This window comes from Leucopleurus acutus (genome assembly GCF_964270905.1).
Source record: "Leucopleurus acutus genome assembly, chromosome: 2".
NCBI lineage: Eukaryota > Metazoa > Chordata > Mammalia > Artiodactyla > Delphinidae > Leucopleurus > Leucopleurus acutus.
Window position 1 is genome coordinate 80,135,738 of NC_139143.1, and position 25,482 is coordinate 80,161,219.

Here is a 25,482-nt window from a genome sequence, read left to right on the forward strand (position 1 = left end):
GAGGGCCCACTCGCTCCATGTTCGAGCACTCACCAGGCGCAAACACCTAGGGAGGCCCACCATAGAGCCTCTCAGAATCAACCCAAGGCAAAGAGAAGGGCAGGCGCATGGACAGAGTGACACCCCCCCGGCAGCTTGTCCTGGCCTCAGGGAACCCAAGGCTCCTGGTTTCTGTGACAAGGGGCTTCACTGCCCTTCCATGCAGATGGTCAGATACACCCCCCACCAACCCTCCCCAGCCTGGAGGCTCTCAGAGCCCTGCAACTGGGGCCTCGACTGGAGCCAGGACTCTGGAGTCCAGGGTGGGATCTTGGCCTAGGAGAGTCCTGGGAGAGGCCCAGGCAGAGGGAGCATCCTCACAGATTACAGTGTAGTGAAGGAAGTTTATTTGCGGATGTGGGGAGAACATGGCAGGGGCCCTTGGGCTGGCCAGCAAGGGGGCAATCAGTGGAAACTGAATACAGATTCCCCAAGCCAGGTCCTAGGGAGGGCTCAGGAATAGGCGATATGTATGATGGGGGTAAGGTGGGGGGTTGGCCTGAACCTAAAGGAGAGGCAGCATGGTGCCTAATTCCCAGGGCGGGAGCTGGCCAAGAATCCTAAAGTTAGAAGAAAACAGGGAGGAATCTGAAGGTAGTGTGTGTGTTTGACCCCAAGGGAGCCCCAGAGGCACAACGGCAGTGGAGACAGCTGAGGCCTCCTTCTCCAGCGAATTTCATCACTGCTTAGGGACTGTTCTCGGAGGCAGCTCACTCAGGCTCAGCATCCTGGACCACAGGCCCTTGACCTTGACTGCCCTCTGCTCCTGGGCCGGGCCCTCTCCTCCTCACTCAGGCTCCCTCAGCACGGCCACCAGCTCCTTCTGTTCTCTGTGTAGAGCCTGACACCAATTAGAGAGAGAACAGACAGACTGGGAGATGAGAAAATCCAAACGCTTTCCCTCCACTGTCCTTGACTCCAGGCCTGGGTTTCCCCCAGGATGATAAGGAAGGGGTCTGAAACTCATATCACAGGCCCAGCAGGGCATATTAGGAAATCCGTCCCACTCAGCAGTTGTTTATGGCAGGCTGGGTGCCATGGCCACCTAGGCTGGGCCTCCCCAGAGAAGAGCCGATTTTCAAAAAGGGCCCCTTAAGTGTCCCCCGATCCTCTGACCTCACTGGAGATTTCTAGCAGAGAAACTTTCTTAAATTAAGTGGACTTGCAGCTGGGCTACAGACATGGGAATTGTAGTGAAAAAGGGCTCTTTGAGCCCACACAGGGCTCAGCACTCAACACTCAATCCAGCTGACCCACTTCAAACAATGGTTAGCATCTGTAGCTGTAATGGGAGAGGTGTGGCTATAAGAGCAGGGGGCTTCCTTCTTCCTCTTAAAATAGAAGCACTGAATGTCAGAGCTGGCAGGGCGTTGGGGATCACTATTTGGCCAATTTGGAAGCCAAAGCCTAGACAGGGGAGTGACCCTTGGCCTCACGGTGATGAAGCGCCAATGGCAGAGCAGCCGGAGGACTCAGCAAGGCAGCCCCGAGAGTACCCGAGACACAACTCTCAACTGTGGAACCTGTCCCAGGAGACGGCACTAGGCTGAGGCCTCGGTTATACCACCTGGGTGTCTGCTGTGTAGAGCCTGGGCCACTGCACTACACTACACTACACTACACACCCCCAGGGCCAGTGTGTTACAGGAGGAGGCTGAGGGGGTGAAGATAAGAGGAAGCAGAGCAAGGCACCAGCCTTTCTCCTGCTGCCGCCTCCCTGAGTCTTGGGGCCTTGCTGAGGCTGGGGCAGGGCCTTCAGATTGCCTCTGACTGGTCTTGGGAAGAAGACCAGGGGACCTGAGAGCCATGGATCTGGGGACTTATCCCCCTCGGGAATAGGAGGGTCTGCCCCAGGAAGGGAGCTGTCGAGTGGCCACAGGTAAACATAAGTTGGACATCTAAATGATGAGGAGAACCCAATAATGGGCCACCATTCAAGCCCCACTAGAAACCCTCTTTTGGAACTACATTTTGAGCCGGCGAGAAAGTCCATCTCATCACTCTGTAGCCACATGTGCTATCTGCGTCACCCAGCCTGATTACTCTCTTCCCCCTTATTCAACAACTTGGCCCCAAGTGACTGTGGGCCACTTTCAGAAATTGAGTTCACCCTCAAAGGACACGTATTTGTTGCATGGAGGATATGTCTTAGGTATGTTGACGGCTCTAGAAGTCATTCTCTGTACACATTTTAAAAGTACTGGGCAGTGATCACATGGAGTAGAACCACCATGGCTACAGAGGATTAACCCTGATCCTGACATGGAGGAGCCATCCCTGGGCAAGTCACTTGCCCTCCCTGGGCCCGTTTTCTCCTCGGCTGCAGCAGGGGAGCACGTGCCTGAGGGCAGGGCCGGGACACTCACCTGCCAGGCCTGCTGCCGGGCCTGGCCCTGCAGCTGCAGCTCCTCCACCTGCCTGCGCCCGGCCAGGACGGCATCTGCCAGCTGCCTGTTCTCGGCCTCCTGTTTCTGCACACGGCGCTGCAGGGCGTCCCGCTGCTGCAGAAAGTAGGGCACCACAGCACTGCACAGGTCCTTCTCTGGGATCCCACTAGGGCGCCTGCAGGGCCGCAGGGGTGGGGACAGAGAGTCGTCGTGTGGGGTAAGGCTTCTCCTTCTAAACCCAGCCAGTGGTATTCCCACCTTCAGCCTCCAGCTGGCTGGCTCTCCAGGACTCTCCTGCAGTCCCTCTCACTCCCAAGATCCAACCGCATGGCTCCTGCTCCTGAGGGGACGCTAACCCCTTGTCCCTTAGCTTCAGCTCCCAGGAACCCATCTCTCCTCTTCTCACCAACCCACACCTTAGCCCTCCTCCTCATCCACAGACACTCCCTCCAGCTGTAAACCTCCAGGGCTGGAGATGATTTCCTCGGTCCTTGTGACCATGTGCCTTGCTGGTGCATCCACACCATGGGACTGTGAGCTGGAGAGATGGGGAAGGTGGCGGCCTGAGAGCAGGCCCAGACCCCAAGAGGCCCTGGCTGGCTAATGTGAGAAGATAAAGGAAAGACAGGTCTGAGGAGGCAAGAGTTTAGGGGGTGCTGAGTGCCCAGAGTGAGGAGATAGGCCAGTTCTGATGGGCAGTGGGGTAGAAGCCACTGTAGGTTCTTTAAAAATTCTTTCTCAGTTATAAAAGTTAATTCTCTTAAGTTATGAATGTCACAAAGCATTAGCAAATTGAAAAGCACAAAAAAGGTTTTTACTCCTTCTGACCTAGGATTCTACTCAGGCAGGGAATGGAGGCAGACAGAAGGCAGGAGCTCAGGCCACTTGCCATCTCGGTGGCCTCAACTCTCCACTCCTGTCCCCAGGGCCTCCTTCTCCATCCTGCCCAGAACAACCTGGCAGCAGGGCTGCCCACTGGAATGACAGCCCCGGGAGAGAAGGTCTTTCGTGTCTTAGTCACTGCTGAATCTCTGGCATCTACAACAGTATTAGGCATATAGTAAGTGCTTCTAAGTGTTTGTTGAATGAACAAATGAATAAAAACCAGATGCCTGGGCCAGACTAATCGACATAAGACTCCAAACCTCGCTATTGTGCCTCATCCCACTCCCTCTACCCTCTCTCTTGCAGGCCAGATGGGTCCTGAAATGAGCTCCCTGGGAAGATTTCTCTCATCCCAGTCACCTCAACCCCCTGGACTACATGCGCTTGCCCCCAGCTCTCCTGCCCCAGAGGGGCTATGCATTTGTCTCTCTGTTCTGGGTCACTGTTTGGTGTTGGTCCTCTCCACCTGTCCATGCCGGGGGGGCAGGCATCACCCTTCTCACCAAGCCGGCTCCTCGCAGTCCTTGCTTCCTTCCACAATCGCATCCAGCGCATTCAGGACAGCTTCCAGGTTTCCCTCCGCTTTGATTTCAGAGATTTCCTCCTGAAGAGAAAAGAGGAAAGAGCTATAGTAATACCAGACAACTCCATATGCTGAACTACTAACGGCACTTAGTAAAATTTTAGCTAATTTAAGTTCTGTCTTTATACAAACATTCCAACTTTTCTACATGTGACTTTTATAATTAAGAAAATAAAGTATAAAATAGAATACATTTAAAAAGAGCCTGCAGCAAGCCTCTCCTCCTGCACATCATCTCTGAAGGCTGCATCCCTGCTGTTGTCCCCACAGCTGAGCACCCTTTGCGGACAGCACACATACATTCTGATGCTTAACGAAGCCCATTCTGGAGTGTGACAGCATGGAAGTTAAACTCCCAAGAGGGATCACTTAAAGACAGGAATGGAATCCTGTCCTTTTCTGTATCCCCTCCGGTATGCAGTTCCAATGAATTCAACAATTTGCTAAATGCCTTCTCTGTGCCAGGCTCTGCACCAGGTGCTGGAGAAACACAGAGGAGTGGACCCAGGCGTGCCCTCGCTGAGCTCACAAGGTCAGGTGGGACAACAACTATAAACTCAATTACAACACAGGGCAATGAGACAAGAGGCATTCAAGACACCCCTGTCATTTGGAGGGAACGGATGATGGCCACTGCAGCCTGGGGGCACAGAGGACAGTTTCGGGGACTGAGGGTAGAGAGGGGCTGACGGCAGGGTCCCTGCCTTCAGGGGGCTGACGATCTGGAGGCAGGACCCGAGCCAATAGTACCTGCTGGGCTTCTTGCCACTCACCTGGATAGATGTCTGCAACTGAGTTACAAACTTGTCATAGATGCGCCGTGTCATCTCAGGCTGCAACTGGTAGAAGCACTTGTAACAGTCAGTGAATCTCTGGTAGCTGGGGGTAAGGAGAGAAGGCAAAGGTTGGGGGGTTCAGAGTCATAGGCTCTTCTTGCCTGGGCAGCCCTGCCCCTCATCACAGGACTCTGAGCCTTGTCTCCTTCATGGTGCTGGTTAAAGGCAGTAGATGCAAAGTGTCTCATCTGCAGCTCCAGTCTCTGAGGATGGCTCAGCCCCACCAGTCTCCCCACTTCCTCTCAGCAGAGCCCCAGTTGAGTTCACCCTCTGAAGGGTGGGTCACAATTAGGCCAGCCGTGGTTCTTAAACTTGACCTTACCAAGCACCAAATCACCAGGAGAGCTTGTTAAAACTCAGATCGCTGGGCCCCACCTCCTCAGTTTTGAACAAGCTCCAAGGTGCTGCTGGTGCTGCTGGTCTGGGCACTCCACTTTGAGAATCTCTGGTCATCCTAGTCCCCTTGCAGGGCTGCGTTAGGACAGGACATGTGGTCTCTGGGAGAGGTTTCCTTACTCCTAAAAAGAGCCACACCGGAAGGAACTGATGTCTGTAGGGCATGACTATATCCAGGTGATGCCTCTAGCTCCCGGCAACCATGGAGGGCCTGGTCTGAGAGCAAAGTTTCTACCCTAAGGAGGCAGAGCAGAAACAGGGACAGAAGCCGGGTCTCTGAGAACATCGTCGAGCTGCTGAAAACACCCACCTGGAGCAACCCTACCTTGGGGCTTCTTGTTAGTGAGCTAATGGATTTCTCTTATTGTTCACACCATTTAAAATCAGGTCTCTGTCACTTGGCAGCAGATACACCCCTTGTAGCTGGAAAGGTCAAAGGGTACCCAGTACGCTGCCAACAGCTTGTTCTTCTTGGAAAAAGAAACTCAAATAAGGTAAATGGCTGTCTCCTCTCCCTCCTTGTTTCTGTGCGTGTCTCTCAGCCTGCTCTCTCAGGCCCTTCCCCTCCACAAGTGTTCACTGAGCACCTGCTATGTGCTGGGTGCTCCGGGTCAGTGAGACTGGCACGGCCCTCCTAGAGCTTCCAGTAGAGGAAGAGATGGCAGCAAACATAGAAACTCACATGTGAATGTGGAGAAGATTACTTGTGGAGAGTGCCTGGAAGGAAAAGGACCAGGGTCATGGGGATGAGAGGGTGTACCATGGGGATCACCTCTAAGTGGGGACGTGGTCGGTGAAGCCCTCTCTGATGAAGCAATGTTCAAGGGACCTGCGAAAAGTGTCTGAGGAGGAGTCCTGGAACACAAAAAACCCACCCTGACGCTTAGCTATGGGCCCAGATACCCCTCAGCCATGTGAGCCAGGCTGCTGGGCTCTGGACAAACAGGGGGTTAGGTACCTGGAACCCCATGCATAGCCCCCACCACACCCAGGGAGTCACTACTGGGTCCTCCCTTTCTCATGGCTCTTTGGGCCTCCTGGCCTAATTCCTACCCCCAAAACAATGTCTTCTGAAACAGGTGCAGTGTGAGAGCAGTGGTGTGCCAAGGCCAGCTCACTGTGGCTTGTAAGAGATAACCGTTAAACTTCCAGGAAATCTGTGAGCCAGTTGTTAAACACAGCCATTACTGAAAATTAAATTATACAAAGTTACAATAAATTATATTAAAAACAAAGGTACCGGGACGTCCCTGGTGGGGCAGTGGTTAAGAATCCGCCTGCCAATGCAGGGGACACGGGTTCGAGTCCTGGTCCAGGAAGATCCCACATGCCGCAGAGCAACTAAGCCCGCGAGCCACAACTACTGAGCCCACGTGCCACAACTACTGAAGCCCGCACACCTAGAGCCTGTGCTCTGCAACAAGAGAAGCCACCGCAATGATAAGCCCACACACCGCAACCAAGAGTAGCCCCCCGCTAGCCACAACTAGAGAAAGCCCGCACACAGCAACGAAGACCCAACGCAGCCAAAAATAAATAAATTAAATAAATAAATTTATTAAAAAAAAAAAGATACTAACTGCTCAAATCATATGACTTCCTAATCATTCTACACATTTTACTCTGCTCTGGAAGCTGTTTCCATCTATGGTCTCGATCTGGGGAAACAGGTGTGCTGTTGCCCATCTCTTCTCTACTGTGTGTAGTGATGCTACGCTGGTAAGCTTAGGAGTATTTACACCTCAGAAACTGGCGAACACTGCAAGCCAGGGCTTTATTTCAGGAGAGCTGGCTGTACGCACCTACCAGCACACCTCTGGGTAAGGGTGACAGTCTCTCATCCTTCTGAGGGTACACATTAGACATCAGTACCCCTTGGAGGCTAAACCTAGGTACCAAAAGGACAATACAAAGATGACAGGCATCATTTCAACCTGCAGCAGAGCCCCAGACATCTTGTTGTTTTGCCACTGACCCCACGAGCCACGCAGCCATGTGGCTACATGGAGGAATGTGGAGGGATACATGACACCTGACAAAGCACAGCTGGAATTGAAACCGGGTAATTGTGGCTTGAAATGGGTTTGGCTCAAACACGGGAGATCCTGTTCCTCCTCCCAGCCCACTCGCCAGGCACATCTGAGCTGGGTGCATCTCCACCCAGTTCAGGCGGCTGGCAGCAGACAGGGCCCAGGGCAGGGGTGAGGATAATTCTGCCCACCAGTGCTGCCCGTCAACCCTTCTGAGACCTCAGTGAAAGTGAAGGACCCAGAAACATGTACACTGTTACAAACACACAAGATGGGAAACATATGCTCCAAGGACATGGAGGGAGAACAGCCAGGTTGGAGGCCAGGAGGAAAGTGATTTCTTTTCTTTTCTTTTTTTATTGGAATATAATTGCTTTACAATGTTGTGTTAGTTTCTGCTGTATAGTGAAGTGAATCAGCTATATGTATACATATATCCCATCCCTCTTGGACCTCCCTCCCCCCCATCCCACCCATCTAGGTCATCACAGAGCACTGAGTTGAGCTCCCTGTGCTATACAGCAGGGTTCCCACTAGCTGTCTATGTTACACATGGTAGAGTATTTATGTCAAACCTAATCTCCCAATTCATCCTACCCTCCCCGTCCCCCACTGTGTCCACACGTCCGTTCTGTACGTCTGCGTTTCTATTCCTGCCCTGCAAATATATTCATCTGTACCATTTTTCTAGATTCCACATATATGCATTAATATATGGTATTAGTTTTTCTTTCTGACTTACTTCATTCTATATGACAGACTCTACGTCCATACACATCTCTACAAATGACCGAATTTCATTTCTTTTTATATAATATTCCACTGTATATATTTATATGTATATATATTTATATATATATATTCCACTGTATATATTTTATGTAATATTCCACTGTATATATTTACCACATCTTCTTTATCCATTCATCTATCGATGGACATTTAGGTTTCTTTTCTTTTCTTCTAGTTTCATTGAGACATAATTGACATACAGCACCCTGTAAGTTTAAGGTATATAGCATAATGATTTGACTTAGATATATTGGTAAATGATTACCACAATAAGTGTGGTTAATATCCATCATCTCAAATAGAAACAAAAAAGAAGAAACAAAAGAAAAAAAAGGATTTTTCTTGTTATGAGAACTCGTAGGATCTACTTTTTTTTTTTTTTTGCTGTACGCGGGCCTCTCACTGTTGTGGCCTCTCCCGTTGCGGAGCACAGGCTCCGGACGCGCAAGCTCAGCAGCCATGGCTCACGGGCCCAGCGGCTCCGTGGCATGTGGGATCTTCCCGGACCGGGGCACGAACCCGCGTCCCCTGCATTGGCAGGCGGACTCTCAACCACTGCGCCACCAGGAAAGCCCGGATCTACTTTCTTAACAGCTTTCACATATACCATACAGCAGTGTTAACTGTAGTCATCAAGTTGTACATTACATCCCTAGTACTTATTTATCTTATAACTGGAAGTTTGTATCTTTTGATCAACTTCATGCAATTCCCTCTCCCCCCAGCCCCCAGGGATTCCTTTCTTGGGAGACAATGCAGACCTGGGAATGCTGTGAATGCCCTTGTGAATTTCCTGAAAACATACATTCACAGAGAAACAGGAAAAGTGATGCATTTTAGAAAACATTCATTGCCACCCCCTCCAAATGTCAACTTTTATCTTCTCATGTAAACTCTAATGTCTTTGTGGATAGGGACGCCATCTGCAATGGTGCTGGGATTTCCAGGGTACCCAGAACAGTGTTAGATACATAGCACACTCAAGACATGCTGTAGACCAGGTGACTGGGGCTGAGCTGAGACCTGGGCTGCCTGGCCTCAGGCTTGGTCCATTCCCAGCCACCTCCCCTACCCTGGACTCCAGGGTACCAGGGCCTGGGCTACTTGGACAGAGCAGTCCTCTTCACAGAACATCCCCAATGGCCCCTCTGCCAAGCCCCCCTTTGCCCTCTGCTGGAACGGTCTCCTGCCCTCGGCCTTCCAAGGGTACACAAGGGGCATCCAGCTTTGTGCTGGGTAAGTGTACGGCTCTAAAGACTGCCTGTCCTTTTGCCTACGTTCAAATCCTACCTCTACCCCTCATCAGCTGAGTGATCCTGGACAATTTCTTTACCTTTATAAGCATCAGTTTCCTCCTTTGTCAAATGGAGATAATAACTATCCATAAGTCACAAAATTACTGTGAGGATGAAATGAGGTTACATATATAAATACTTAGTACAGTGCAGAGCACACCCGGAAATGCTCCATGTTAGCTACAATTATTATTACTATTCTCAAAGGAACAGTCCTCACCACCCCCTGAGAAGTGTAGAACACAGTCAGTAACTTGGCTTCCCAGGGTTGAGAAGTCTGCAGAAGCAGGGGCTTAGTAAAAGCATTTTGGTTGCAACTGCATATGCAGGAAGAACCCATTGGCCCCCACTACAAAGAAAAGGCTACACTGTGGTCCCACAAAAAGGACCACATTTGTCATCAATGAAAGTAACTTTTTTTTTTTACATCTTTATTGGAGTATAATTGCTTTACAATGGTGTGTTAGTTTCTGCTTTATAACAAAGTGAATCAGTTATACATATACATATGTTCCCATATCTCTTCCCTCTTGCGTCTCCCTCCCGAAAGTAACTTTTAAAAGCTGCATTTACTGCTTCAAAACAGAGATGACTACATTAACTGATTTTAACCTATTTTTTTCTCTTAAATACTTCTTGTGCAATATCTGAGATACCGTCACTTTTTTTTAGTTTGTTTGTTTGTTTGTTTGTTTTTGCGGTATGCGGGCCTCTCACTGTTGTGGCCTCTCCCGTTGCGGAGCACAGGCTCCGGACGCGCAGGCTCAGCGGCCATGGCTCACGGGCCTAGCCACACCGCAGCATGTGGGATCTTCCCAGACCGGGGCACGAACCCGTGTCCCCTGCATCAGCAGGCGGACTCTCAACCACTGCGCCACCAGGGAAGCCCCATCACTGTTTTTGAACTCACTGATAAAGCATGTCTTTTACTGCACTAAAAACTCATTGTAAACTGAATTATCACACAAGTTTAACTTAAAGTACTTAAGGCCAGAATCAAACTCTGGTGGCTAGTCAATCTGTCAGTGTATATACGCAGATAAATTGTGTAAGAATGGAAAGACAGAGGCACAGACAAGTAAACACATGTACTAGTGCAAAGGAAGCCCTGGCTTCTCCATGGTAACCGGCTTGCTGCCCGACTGAACGCATGTTCCACAGACTGTCCGCCAGAGGGCGGGTGAGAACTGGCGTTTCCAACCAGTAAAGGAGTGGAGGCCAAAGACAGACCAAGATGGATAGAAGCTGGGGATAGAAGCTGGGGAGCGCAGTGACAGAAATTCATGCTCTCCACCCTCCAACCACCACCTGTACAGCTGCCCTGTTTCATTAAGAAATGTTTTCCGGACTTCCCTGGTGGAGCAGGGGTTAAGAATCCGCCTGCTAATGCAGGTGACATGTGTTTGAGCCCTGGTCAGGGAAGATCCCATATGCTGCGCCACAACTACTGAGCCTGCGCTCTAGAGCCTGCGAGCCACAACTATTGAAGCCTGCGCACCCTAGAGCCCGTGTTCTGCAACAAGAGAAGCCACTGCAATGAGAAGCCCACGCACCGCAAAGAAGAGTAGCCCTCACTTGCCGCAACTAGAGAGAGCCCGTGCACAGCAACAAAGATCCAACACAGCCAAAAATAAATAAATAAATTTATTTATTTATTTAAAAAATGAAAGCAGAGAAAAGAGAAGGGAAGGGAGGGGAGGGGAGGGGAGGGAAGGGGTTTCTCTGTTTGGTCTTTCCCCCTCCCCCCTTTCTCAGCCTCAGGACTGAGAAAGCAAGAGGGGAAAAGAAAGCAGAAGTGTTCCTTGATGAAAATAAGAGGTCAGTCAGCCACATGTAAATCAATTAAGTTAGAACATTCCCTCACACCATACACAAAAATAAACTCAAAATGTCTTAAAGACTTAAAATATAAAACCTGACACCGTAAAACTCCTAGAAGAAAACACAGGCAAAACATTCTCTGACATAAATTGTACCAATGTTTTCTTAGGCCAGCCTCCCAAGGCAATAGAAATCAAAGCAAAAATAAACGAATGGGACCTAATCAAACTTACAAGCTTTTTCACAGCAAAGGAAACCATAAACCAAATGAAAAGACAACCTACGAACTGGGAGAAAATATTTGCAAGTGATGCAACCAACAAGGGCTTCCTGGAGGAAGCAACGTCTGAGACCTAGGAGAGCAGCAGGAGTCGGTCAGAGGACAGAAGGCCCTGGCAGCGCAGCTGAAGAGTGCACAGACATGCCTGTGTATGAAGATGTAATAACAAGAAATGTGTACTGAGCACTGACTAGAACCAGGCACTGTTCTAAGCACTCTACGTGAAGTAACTCATTTAGTCCTCACGATAACTCTATGAAGTAGGGTCTATTATCACCATGCCCATTTTTCAGATGAGAATGCTGAGGCAGAGAGAAGCTTATCGAAGGTCACAGAGTTGGGACATGTGGAACCATCTGCTCTGGATCAGGTGCCTTGGCCTCCAAGACACACAGTCTGCAGGCTGGTAGGCCAGACACATAGAGTCTAGACCATATCATGATGGGAAGAGCTAGAAAAGGGTTTTAAGCAGGAGTGGGACAAGATCATATTTGTATGTTAGAAGCTCCCTCCGGCTGCTGTGTAAGGGCAGACTCAGGAGGCACAGCTGAGGTGACTGCCGACTTGAGCAAGGCAGACACAGTGGGGATAGAGTGAGGTAGATGGCCTGGAAACACACAAAGAAGAGAGAATCAGCATGATGGGGCTGAAGCCGCACACCACAGTCTGGTGAGTCATACCCATACTTCAGAAACTAATCACTGCCAGTAGCACGCATCACCTGCACATTCAAAGATGGTGAGACATTTCTGAAACACTTATTTAATCGGAACATTTTATATATCAAACCACTCTTTCCTGTGAAAAACTGTTTCCTATGAACACCAACAGTCTCTGCCACTAGTTTAAAACTCTACCAGTTCATGTACAAATGCAATCAGCTCTCCTTCCTTGGTCACTGTCAGACGTAGGCTTTAAGTCAGTTTACACAAATCACACTCTGCAGCACATCTCAGGCTGCAAGACTGGACCAGGACAGGCACTGGACCAGTCTGGCATCTAAGAACTTAGGAACTGTCAATCACCCCTCACTCCCTTCAGCCCCCCCAGCACTGACAACACATGTGGCACAGCTGCCAGGTGCCACGGGTACCCCAAACAGTGCTAACTTCAACCGGGGCCCCACCAACACCAACTCTAATCAACTGCCTCTCTTGGCGGGTCCTGATTTATAACAAAACATAGCAAGCCTCATCTGCTTGCTTTAAGAGAATAGCTGTTTCTCAGAAGGTCCAGGAGGCTGTAAGGACAGAAAAGAATCCTTCATTTTCAGAGGACAAGGGAGAGGTCGCAAATGGTAAGTTCCAACATGGCCACGTTTCTATGTTCTGAAGCCTGAGAAAGGACAGATTCAGGCGTCTTTGCGTCAGCCGATCCAATGAAATGAAGACACCCTAACTGAAGACAGGGTTGTGGGTCTGTGAGACCTGATAGCCCAGCGAGGCCAATAATCTTCCAGTCACTGTGGAGTGCATCATATAATTTGCCCCCCTAGTTAAGCTAACATGAATGTGAAAAATATGCTGAGCTGTAGGGAAAACCAACCTGCAGTTTAAAATATCCGTTTGGATAAATGACATGTGAATAAACTAGCTTTTACTATGTAAAGATTCCTGTCCTCGCTATAAATACTTGGTCTTTGGGATTGAGGACTTCTAATGACTTGGGAGAGGGTCAAGCATTTGGATACATTTTAAAAGTCTGTATTCATATGACATTTTACTGAGCCCTTTCTATGTGGAAATCAGCCATAAGTTCCTACTTAACAAAATGAGGGGAAGGCTGTTCTAGCGAGAAGCAGTAAGTGGAAAGAGCAGGTGGCAAGGGTGGGGGGACAGTGCAGCACTCAACGCAGAAGAGCTTATGTGCATGTATGTTTGCACCTGCACGCAAGTGTGCATATGCTGCATACCCATGGCCCTGACCATGGCTAGAGAGACAGGAGGGGCCAAGGAGTTAAAGGCCTTTTACACTAAGCTAAGGAGCTGACATTTGATTCTGGAAGCAACCCTGAGCCAATTAAGCAGGAGAAAGACACGCTCAAATCTGAGTTGTAGACTGGAGGGGGCAGGACTGAAGCTGGAGGGCCATTTTGGAAGCTGGTGCAACAATCGTATGGGAGATAGTGAGGGGCTGAACTAAAGCATTTGCAAAGGATGGAGAGGACACTGAGGAGACAGGCTGGAACCAACAGGGCTTGGTGGTTGACTGGAAGTAAGGGGTCAATGAGGACTCCCAAATCTCTGGCCTAGAGAATGAGTAGATGGTGGTATCTTCAACCAAGTTTGGGACCACAGAGGGAGGAGAAATCCTGTTTTGCTGAACTTAATGGTTCTGAGGGACACCAAGTGGAGATTTCTAGTAGTAGACTGTTAGAGATAGAGGTCTGAAGCTCAGGAGGAAGATGTGGCTTGGGAACCCTCATTTATTCCAAAACTATTTATTGAATATCTACTATGTGCCAGGCACCATAATAAGCAATGAGTAGAGAGTGGTGAACAAGACAGATAAGATCCTGTCCTCAAGGACCTTACGTTTTATGTGGGGAAAGATAGACCACAAACAAACAGGCAGACAGTAGAACTATATACTGTGATAAGTGCTATGAAGGAATAAAATAAGGTGCCATGATAAAGAATAACCAGGGGAGAAAGGTGGCTTTAGAGAAGGTCAGGGAAGAGATGGAGGAAAACCATTGCTGGCAGAGCAAACAACAAGTGCAAAGTGCCCTGAGGTGAGAAAGCTCTTGACATTCTAGGAAATGAGGTTAGTATAACCAAGTATAGTTAGAGAGGGGAACAAGAAGTAGGCAGGGGCTAGAACATGTGGGGCCTTGGAAGCCACGGTAAGGAGCAATGAACAGTCACAAAGGACTTTCAGCAGCAGCAAGATATCAAATGGGATGTAATCATGAACATGTGTAGGTGAAGTAAGGAAAGGGCAATACTCACACATTTAAGGGACAAGTGGAGAAAGAAGAGCCCAAGAAGGAGCAACTAGTGAGGTAAAGGGACAGAGAATGGTGTTGCAAGCCAAGAGAGAAATATCAAGGACAGAGAAGCGGTTAACAGTCAAATGCTGCAAGGAAAGCAAGTAGGTTAAAGATGAAAAAATATCCAAAATATTTAGCAACAAAGAGTTATTAGTGACCTTGAAAGGAAGGTTTTAGGGGAATGGTGGCAAATTGCCCTAAGCTGAGGAAAAAACTGGAGATGGAGAACTAGAACCTGGGAATGCAAAGACCCAAAGCCACAACCTGGGATGTAAAGGGAAGGAAATTGATGGGGAGGTCGCTAGGAGGATGCAGGATTGGGCATCTCTCAGCCAAATTTGTAAATGTATAAACTCCTGCCTGGTGGTCTCAATTCTCTCTATGAACCAGGTGTTGGGGTCATTTTCACTGAGAGGGTACAGGGAGCAGAGCAGGGGAAGGGCCTGAGGGACATGATGAAGATTTTAAATAGCTACTGCGGAAAAGGGCAAGAGAACTGGTTGGAGACACGAGGATCATGGGCTCACTGAGGGTCCACGTGAATTCCAAGAACATGACTTTGTGGAGGCACCGTTTTCCACCATGGGTGAGACTCTACAGTGCTGCGCGGAGGCTGAGTGTAGGGGCAGAGGAGTGCAGACAGGATACTGAAGTTCGGTTTGACAGTCGGTGGGCTGGAAGAATGAGGGAGCAAAAGAGCTGTGAAACAGAAGTGTGGCTGCCTTGCATCTCCAACTGAACCTATCCAAACAGACGTCTTGATTTCCAACCCCAGACCCATTTCTCTCCCCCAGCTCTCAGCGGGGAGTGTTTCTTGCCCATCTCAGTAGATGGTAAAACCCTCCACTAAACCACTATCATGAAGAGTCAGCATCTTCTTGGAGTTCCCCTTTCCCTCATCTTCCCCTCCAAACCACTTTTTTTTTTAACCTTTTTTAAAAAAATGTATTTATTTATATTTATTTTTGGCTGTGTTGGGTCTTCGCTGCGCATGGGCTTTCTCTAGGTGCAGCGAGTGGGGGCTACTCTTCCTTGCGGTGAGCAGGCTTCTCATTGCGGTGGCTTCTCTTGTTGCAGAGCATGGGCTCCAGGGCGCGTGGGCTCAATGGTTGTGGCTAGTGATCTCTACAGCACAGGCTCAGCAGTTGTGGCACACAGGCTTAGTTGCTCCGCGGCATGTGGGATCTTCCCAGACCAGGGATCAAACCCGTGTCCCCTCGACTGGCAGGCGGATTCTTAACCAATGCACCACCAGGGAAGTCCCCGTAGTATTTTATTAGATAGTTATTATATTTACATAACCACATTCTTCAAATATTGGACATTTTTGGTGGTTTTCAACTATTTTCCACTGAACATGGAGCTACGATGAATATTTTTTGTATGTAAACTTTTTTGAAATAATTATAGATTTGTACGAAGCTGCAAAGAAATGTATCCTCCCCGATGTTATTAACATCTTACACAACTATAGAACAATATCAAAACCAAGAAGCTGACATTGGTGCAATCCAAAGATCTCATTCAGATTTCAACAGTTACACATACCTTTGTTTGTGTGTGTACATCTTTTTTTTTTTTTTTTTTAATTTATTTTTGGCTGCATTGGGTCTTCGTTGCTGCGCCCAGGCTTTCTCTAGTTGCGGCGAGCAGGAGCTACTCTCCATTGCGGTGCACGGGCTTCTCATCGCGGTGGCTTCTCTTGTTGCGGAGCACGGGCTCTAGGCACACGGGCTTCAGTAGTTGTGGCTCACGGGCTCTAGAGCACAGGTTCAGTAGTTGTGGCAACGGGCTTAGCTGCTCTGCAGCATGTGAGATCTTCCCGGACCAGGGACCGAACCTGTGACCCCTGCATTGGCAGGTGGATTCTTATCCACTGCACCACCAGGGAAGCCCCTGTGTATCTTTATCACATGTGTAACCACCACCTCAGTCAAGATACTAGATGCTTTTTAAATATATTTGTCGGACTTCCCTGGTGGTCCAGCAGTTAAGAATCCGCCTGCCAATGCAGGGGACACAGGTTTGATCCTTGGTCCAGGAAGATCCCACACGCTGTGGAGCAACTAGGCCCATGCACAACTACTGAGCCTCTGCTCTAGAGCCTGTGAGCCACAAACACTGAGCCTGCATGCCACAACTACTGAAGCCCGCGTGCCCTAGAGCCTGTGCTCCACAACGAGAAGCCCGTGCACCACAATGAAGAGTACCCCTGCTCACCACAATTAGAGAAAGCCCGCAAGCAACAACGAAGACCCAACACAGCCAAAAATAAATAAGTAAATAAATAAATTTAAATAAATAAATTTGTCATGATGTGGGCTGGGGTCTCAAAAAAATCAGAGTCTAGAAAGACCTTAAAAGAATCCTACCAACAATCGATCATCTGCACAGCAGTCAGAGTACCTTTTAAAGATCAGTCGCTGTATTCAGAGCATTTCAAATAAATAGATTTTTAAGCCAGTGGAGAGCCATCTCCCACACACGGAAAAAAAAAAAAAAAAGATCAGTCACGACTTAAAAAATATCAATGGCTTTCCATTTCTCTTAGAATAATAAACTCCCTTGCATCTAGTAAAAATAATAACCTCTCTATATAATGCAACAAAGATAGATTATGGGGAAAAATAGATATAAACAACTGTGATGGGAGATCTTAAAAAAGAAATGAATGGCTCAATCAAGAAGATTTTTAAAATGAGCATATAAAAAAATATATATATATATATTTTTTTTTTTGGCCACACCTCGTGGCATGCGGGATCTTAGTTCCCGGACCAGGGATCAAACATGTGCCCCCTGCAGTGGAAGCATGGAGTCCTAACCACTGGACTGCCAGGGAATTCCTAAAATATTTTAATAATAAAATTTTAAAGCTCAAACTAATAAATAAGTATAGAATTTTATACCCAAGAAACAGAAACTGCACTCTTTTCAAGTGTACACGGAACACTGACAAAAACTGCCCATAGACTTAGCCATATAGAGCCAGTGTCAAAAATTCCCCAAAAATCAGCATCCCACAAACTGTTATTTCACCATAATGCTATAAAATTAGAAATTGCAACAAAAGGAAAACTTTTTAAAAATTACATGTCTGGAAACCAAATGACATAGTACTAAATAATCATTGGGTTAAAGAGGAAATGGTAAGGAAAATTACAAAGTACATAAAATTAAATGACAATGCCCATATGTAAAAATATGAAATTGGACCTCTTTCTCATATCATACAAAAACTAACTCAAAATGGATCAAAGACCTAAATGTAAGAGCTAAAACTATATAGAAGAAAATATAGGTGTAAATCTTTGTGATCTTGCATTACACAATGTTTTCTTAAATATGACACTAAAAGCTCAAGCAACCAAAGAAAAAACTCTTCTCAATTTTAACCTAAATAAATAAAATTAATAAGTAATCTAAATTGGACTTCTCAAAATTAGAATTCTTACAAGCTAACAATAAAACAACAAATAACCCAATTAGAAAATGAGCAATGAGGAACTTCCCTGGTGGCACGGTGGTTAAGACTCCACACTCCCAATGCAGGGGGCCTGGGTTCGATCCCTGGTCAGGGAACTAGATCCCACATGCATGCCACAACTAAGGAGCCCGTGTGTCACAACTAAGGAGCCTGCCTGCCACAACTAAGCAGCCCATGTGCCGCAACTAAGAAGCCAGTGAGCCACAACTAAGGAGACTGCCTTTTGCAACTAAGGAGCCTGCCTGCTGCAAGAGCTGGCACAACTAAATAAAAATAAATAAATAAATAAATAATTTTTTTTAAATGAGCAATGAATTTGAATAGACATTTCTCCAAAGACGATACACAAATGGTCAATAAGCACATGAAATATGCTCAGCATCATTAATCATTAGGAAAAGGCAAATCCAAGATGCTATGTGATACCAATTTACACCCACTAGGATGACTATTGGCTGTAATTAAAAAGATAGACCTAACAAGTATTGGTGAGGATGTGGAGAAATCAGAACCCTCAGAAACTGCTGGTGTAAATGTAAATTGGTACACTTGCTTTGGACAATAGTTTGGCAATTCCTGAAAAAGTTAAACATAGAATTACTATACACTCCAGCATTTTCACTTCTATGTATATCCCCAAGAGAACTGAAAACACCTGTTCACAGATGTTCATAACAGCATTACTCATAATAGACAAAAAAAATTAAAAACAACTCCAAATGTCTATCAACTGATGAATGGATAAATGAAATATGGTATATCCATACAATGGAATTATTACTCAGTCATAAAAAGGAGTGAAGGACTCATATATACTATAACACGGATGAACCCTGAAATCATTAAGCTAAGTGTAAGAAGCCAGACACATAAGACCACATGTTATATGGTTCCATTTATATAAAATGTCCAGAGAAAGCAAATCCAGGGCTTCCCTGGTGGCGCAGTGGTTGAGAGTCCGCCTGCCGATGCAGGGGACATGAGTTCGTGCCCCGGTCCCCCGGTCCGGGAAGATCCCACATGCCGCGGAGCGGACAGGCCCGTGAGCCATGGCCGCTGAGCCTGCGCGTCGGGAGCCTGTGCTCGGCAGCGGGAGAGGCCACAACAATGAGAGGCCTGCGTACCGCAAAAAAAAAAAAAAAAAAAAAGCAAATCCATACAGACAGAAAGTAGATAATGGTTACCAGGAGCTGGGAGACTGGGATGAGAAATGGGAAGTGACTGCTAATGAATACTGTACAACGTTTCTGGAGTGAGAAGAATGTTCTGGAATTAGATAATGGTGACGGTTCCACAACTTTTTGAATATACTAATTTCACTCATTAAAGGGTGAATTTTATGGTATATGAATTAAATCTCAATTTAAAAACATAAATGACTATGAAAATATTAGATATAAGAATTTGTAGAAACCAGCAAAAGCAGTAATTATATGAAAATTTATGGTTTTAAACACATTTTTCAGAAAACAAAAACGATTGAAAAAGAAGAGTTAAATGTTCAACTCAAGAATTTTGGAGCTGTTCCCTGGTGTCCTAGTGGTTAGGATTCCAGGCTTTCACTGCCGTGGCCTGGGTTCAATCCCTGGTTTGAGAACTGAGATCCTGCAACCTGCATGGCACCGCCAAGAAAAAAAGAAAGAAGGAAAGAAAGAAAGAAAGAATTTGTGAAGAGACTAATAAAATAAATCTAAATAAATTAAAAAAAATAAGGATAGATACAAAGACAAAGAGACCAATAGTAACCTCAAAACACAGAAATTAAAGGAAAAAAAAGGCTGATTCTTTAAAAAGATTAATAAGATAGAACTCTGGCTACATAAAGTCCAAAATAAATAGCATATAATGGAAAAAAGGGAAATAATGAAAATTAAATTAATAATTTCAAACAGTTCAAACAGTTACAAGTTAATATAACAGGTGAAAGAGACAAATTTCTGGGGGGGAACCTGTAAAATGGCAAATCTGTCACAAGAAGAAATAACATCTAAACAGACTTGTAGCCGTTAAAGAAACAGAAACACCAAAAATCTGCAACAAACACTATGGGGACACTTTGAGGACAAAACAAAGGTGCCTACTGCATCATTGCTCTTTAACATAATACTGGCAGTCCTCGACAACCCCAGAAAGTTATAGGCGTAAATGAGCTCTTCCAAAATTTTGAGGACTAGATAATCCTGATTTTATATAAATCGTTCCTGAAGAGGGATATATGTGGCTAATATATCTTTGGTTCTATAAGCTGATAAGGACAGTGAAAGAAAAGAAACCATAGGCCCATTTCACTTATGGCATACGAACACTGATCTAACTAAATCCAACTGTATTTTTTTAATGCATCATAATTAAGTAGATTTATTCCAAGAATGCAAAGATAGTTTAACTTCCATAAAATCTACCAATGTAGATCATCAACGTTAATGAACTGAAGAAAAATTATATGATCTTCTTAACTGGGGAAGAAAACATTTGATAGGTTCAACACCAAATCATGATCTTTTTAATAATTCTCAGAAAACTAGAATGAGACAGGGACTTCCTTAATTTGCCAAAAATACATACCAAAAATTGCAGCTGAATGTTTTGAGGATCCAGAAAAATTCATTCTAAAGTTTACAAGGAAAAAAATCAAGGTTCTCAAATAGCTGGGTCAATTTTAAAGTGAAGAGAGAAGAGGGACTTGCTGTACCAGATTTACGGTTTTCCACAAAGGTTTGGTATTAAGAACCCATATGCACTGGCACAAAGACAGGTGAATAGATCTGGGGCAGAAGAGAGACCCAGGGACACAATAGGCAGAGGGACTTGCCATACGATAAAAGGGGCTCCCTAAAGCAATGGGGACGAACGAACTGTTTAGTTGACAATGATTGGGAAAACAAAAAAAATGAGACTGACTGAGACTACCACTTTACACCTGAATCCAGACAGATCACAGATTTAGAGCAGAGAGTAAAATGATAAAATAGCCAATAGAAGAAAACACTGGAGATTATCTTTGTGACCTGGGCATTGGTATAGCCTCTGTAAACAAGACCTCAAAAGCACAAGCCATAAAATGAAAAACATGAATTACATGAAAATTAAGGGTTTTAAAATACAAATTGATTAGGCAATACTTAGCAATTTATTATGACTGTTTGAAGGATGCGAAGTTAGTGCAAAGGCTGAGAAGAGTCATGAGTATCCATACTGCTTGGGAGAAGGTCCCTTGGGATGACTACATTTCTCTTTCCGCTTCATCCTCCTGGGGTAAAGTGTAAGCAACTAAAATCTGTGTAATTTTTTATTTAATTAAGGATTTCTCTTACTCAAAGGACATCATAGACAAAGTTAACATCTAATAGAGACAGCTATTTCCTCTTCAGTCTGAAACAAAGGATTGATATCTAGACTATACAGGGAACTCCAGCAAATCATCAAGATAAAAAACCCAATTTAAAAAAAAAAAGGTCCAAAAAAAACACAAAAACACTACAGAAAATAAGTAGGCAGTTCACAGAAAAGGAAGCCAAATTACTAATGAGGTATATAAGGAATTGCCCACACCTATGAGGAATTAGAAATGTGCAAATTAAAATAATAATGAAATACCCCTTTCACACCTTCAGAATAGCAAATATTAGAATGGTAGATACCCAGTGATGGTGAGGACACAGGAGAAAGGAACAGCTTTTCTGGAAAGCAATCTGACAAAACATAGGTAGATATAAACCCTTGGATCCCGTGCTTCCAATCCATTATATACCTCAGAGAAATTCTAGCACTAGTCTGTGAGGGGATGTACCCTGACATAATTTGTGGAGGAGGGAGCTGGAAGCAACCAGGTGCCATGATAGGGAATGGGTAAGTGCTGGATGCATATCATGAAATGACAAGCAGCACTGAGAGCTCTGAACCATATGCATTTATAGTATATGGTTAGATCTTTTAAAAAAAAATCTATTAAGTGAAAAAAGACATATGCAGCACAACTATCATTCATATAAATTTAAAACATACACAGGGTACTTCCCTGGTGGCGCAGTGGTTAAGAATCCGCCTGCCAATGCAGGGGACATGGGTTGGAGCCCTGGTCTGGGAAGATCCCACATTGCCGCGGAGCAACTAAGCCATGCGCCAGAACTACTGAGCCTGCACTCTAGAGCCCATGGGCCACAACTACTGAAGCCTGCACACCTAGAGTCCGTGCTCTGCAACAATGAGAAGCCCACGCACCACAAGGAAGAGTAGCCCCCCGCTCACCTCAACTACAGAAAGCCCTCATGCAGCAACGAAGACCCAACGCAGCCAAAAATAAATAAACAAACTTAAAAAAAATACACAGACAAAACAACACACTTTACAAGGATGCAGACTTATTCAAATGTCACCTCCCTGCACTCACACTAACCCAGACCACTTCCCCATTGCTCTCTGTTCCTTCACGCTGATTTATTTTTCTTTGTGGCACAAGAAAGTCTATTCCACAAGAGCAGGGACCTTCCTATCTTGATCACTGCCTTATCTCCAGCTCCTAAAACAGAACCTGAGACACTGGAGATGTCCAAAAAACATTTATACATGAATACATGAATAAATGGAGGACATATAGCCAACAGAAAGCAGGGCCTGTGGGGAGGAGAGAGGAGGGTAAGAATGAGTAAGGGAAAGCCAATCGATCAATCAATGGAGAAATCTTGCCTGGACATAAAATGATGGTGTGTCATGAATGGGCCATAAAAATGATTACAAATTATTTTATCAAATTTATTACTATGGAAACTAGGCCCTGCTTGATAAGGCTGTCACCTGCCTGTGCGGCCTCCTCTGATTTCCTCTCACTCTGCCAGCTCCTAGAATGCCCTGACCATTTCAGGACCTTTGCACAAGCTGTCCTTCCTTCCTATAAGCTTTTTCTCTAGTTCTTTGAAAAGCTGGTTGCCTCCTATTCTTTGTTTCATATCAATGTCACTTCCTCAGAGTGGAATCCCCTAACTATCCTATCTAGTGTTTTCCTTTCCCTCAAGTTGCTCGTTCATTACCTTACCAAACTCTATGATTATTTTGTTTACTTCATGTCTCTACCCACTGAATATAAGACGGGCCTTGTCTGCTTTATCATATCCCCAGCACCTGACACAGCGCCTGGTACAGAATAGTCATTCAAATATTTGCTGAGTGAATCAGTGAGTGAAGAGATGTATCATAAGGTTTTTGTAGGAAAGGTAAAGTCCTAAAACCAGGAGGGAAGGAAATAGGGAGCAGATGAGAGTCTTGATGATGTTAAAGAACAGGGGTAGTGGGGACATAAAGGGTGGATGGAAAACAGGCTGTGGTCAGACCCCTTAAAGTTCTGATAACAGTGTTTCAGCATTAATGTTCTGGGGTATGGGACCATGGACAAAACTCTTCCTTTAAAGTGTCCAATACTATTGTGACAGGCTGGGACCTGGGACGCTTTCCTGCAGTGCTTGCACCTAGGCAAATGTCTCCTCAAACAACAATACAAAGTAACTATAAGGGACTAAAAACAACTACATACATGCACAGTTGGTGCAAATTCTGATCAAGGTACAAAAAGACCAAAAAGCCAACTGTCACTTTTGAGGTGTCAGGAGCAAAAGCAGGGTACTGCCCATGATCCCTGCACACAGCACCACTGAGGGGGTGGGCAGACCACCTAAGCCACCTTTCCAGCGGACCAATGGATCCACCCCTACCCTCACCCCATTTAAGGGACCAGCTCACTCCCCCTCAGAAAAATGAGCAAGGACACCTGTAACTTGTTTTCACTCCCTCATGCAGCAGCAAGAGTCTCAATAAAGCCTTGCCTGAATTTCTCCTCTGGCCTCTTATCAATTTCTATTTTTTTAAAAAAATATTTTTTCTTTTATTCATTTTTTGGGGGGGGTTAATTTATTTTATTTATTTTTGGCCGTGTTGGGTCTTTGTTGCTGCACATGGGCTTTCTCTAGTTGCAGAGAGCGGGGTCCTCCCCTCGCTGCAGCGGGCAGGCCTCTCACTGCGGTGGCCTCTCCCACCTCGGAGCACGGGCTCCAGGCATGCGGGCCTCAGCAGTTGTGGCTTGAGAATGCTCAGCAGCTGTGGCGCACGGGCCCAGTTGCTCCGCGGCATGTGGGATCCTCCCGGACCAGGGCTCGAACCCACGTCCCCTGCACTGGCAGGCAGATTCTCAACCACTGCGCCACCAGGGAAGCCCGTATCAATTTCTATTGATTAAAGTGTCCAACAATTCAGGTCAACAGCATTGTCAGAATATTGCGCATATAAAGTAGAAATCAAGAGAGGAAGTGTTTCTTTCTATGTCAATACATTTAGTCCTCACAACCACCCGGTGAAGGTTATTACTATTTCCATAACAACAGCTAGAAGTCTAATGCTTTCTACGTAGCCGGCACTGTTCTAAGAGCCTTCCGAGTTTTTACTCATTTAAACCTCAGAAAGACCGACCCTATGAGAAAAGTACTATTGTTCCCATTTTATTTATGAGGAACGCAGGCACAGAGCAGTTAAGTCTCGCTCACTTTAAGTTGGGCCATGACTTGAACCCTAAATCTAACTCCAAAGCCAGTGTGTTTCCTCTCAACCACCTATAATCAAAACTAGGCTTACTGGGGACTTCACTGATGGTGCAGTGGTTAAGAAACTGTGCGGGTTCAAGCCCTGGTCCAGGAAGATCCCACATGCCACGGAGCAACTAAGACCTGCGCCACTACTACTGGGCCTGCGCTCTAGAGCCCGCAAGCCACAACTACTGAGTCTACATGCTGCAACTACTGAAGCCCGTGCGCCTGAAGCCCCTGCTCCGCAACAAGAGGAGCCACCACAATGAGAAGCCTGCGCACCACAATGAAGAGCAGCCCGGACTCGCGGCAACTAGAGAAAGCACGCAGGCAGCAACTAAGACCCAACGCAGCCCAAAATAAATAAAATAAATAAATTTATAAGTGCATCCATTATTTACAAAAAAAACAAAACAAAAACTAGGTTTACTGGAAGGAGTAGCTACTTGTCCTAAATGTGCTCCACATTACCTAATTATGTATTAGTAAACATCACGTGACTTCCGGAGGCTTAGGAATTGAGGGTAGAATATGACTGCCAATAAATAACCCAGACCCCCCCCCCCAGACCCACGTGACTGGGCTGGCTTCCCTGGGGCCGTCCTGGTCTCGCGGGGTTTAGACTCTGGCGGGACAAACCCTCTTTTTGCCTCTCGCCCACCTCAACCTACTGCGAGATTGGCACTCAGCCTCACTTCCTCCACCTTACCTCCCAGCAGCGACCAACTTCTGGATGAAAGTGTCCACCATGGTGTCAAAAAGCTTCACCCTCGAGATGGTAGTGCCGGGTCGCGCAGATTCCTGAGCTAATTCCTCAGGCCCTTTTTCCTCACAGCCGCTGCCTAAGTTGACGCCGGTCGCTTCGGCCATGTTGAAATAAAACCGCCAAAGCTAACTGGCCCGGCCGCTCCGCCCACCGAAGCCCCCGATTGGCCACTCCCGGCACTGCGCGCCTCCGATTGGAAGCAGCGAATGTCTATCACCGAGCAAACACCGGGGAAACTGCCGAGGCGGAGGGTTACACACGTATTAATACAAGAACGATACACTTACGTAACATACTTTCTCGGCAAGCGGGCAAAATAAGCGC

The 25,482-nt window shown here is 46.3% G+C and overlaps 1 protein-coding gene across 2 annotated transcripts; it reads right to left on the reverse strand.

Moving 5' to 3' along the window:
• Window positions 1–373: 373 nt before the first annotated feature.
• On the reverse strand, window positions 374–25,262 carry LOC309958434 (polyamine-modulated factor 1; the record flags this gene model as incomplete). 2 transcript variants are annotated; one of them, XM_082834281.1, is made up of 5 exons in its annotated part: window positions 374–880; window positions 2,406–2,540; window positions 3,815–3,915; window positions 4,668–4,773; window positions 25,102–25,262. In XM_082834281.1, the coding sequence occupies 5 exons, from the start codon at window positions 25,260–25,262 to the stop codon at window positions 841–843; spliced, it is 543 nt and encodes a 180-aa protein (XP_082690407.1). In that variant the 3' UTR covers window positions 374–840. The 2 variants fall into 2 exon arrangements, with proteins under 2 accessions (XP_082690407.1, XP_082690406.1); XM_082834280.1 differs by having other exon boundaries at window positions 2,406–2,601.
• Between the last annotated feature and the right edge of the window lie 220 nt (window positions 25,263–25,482).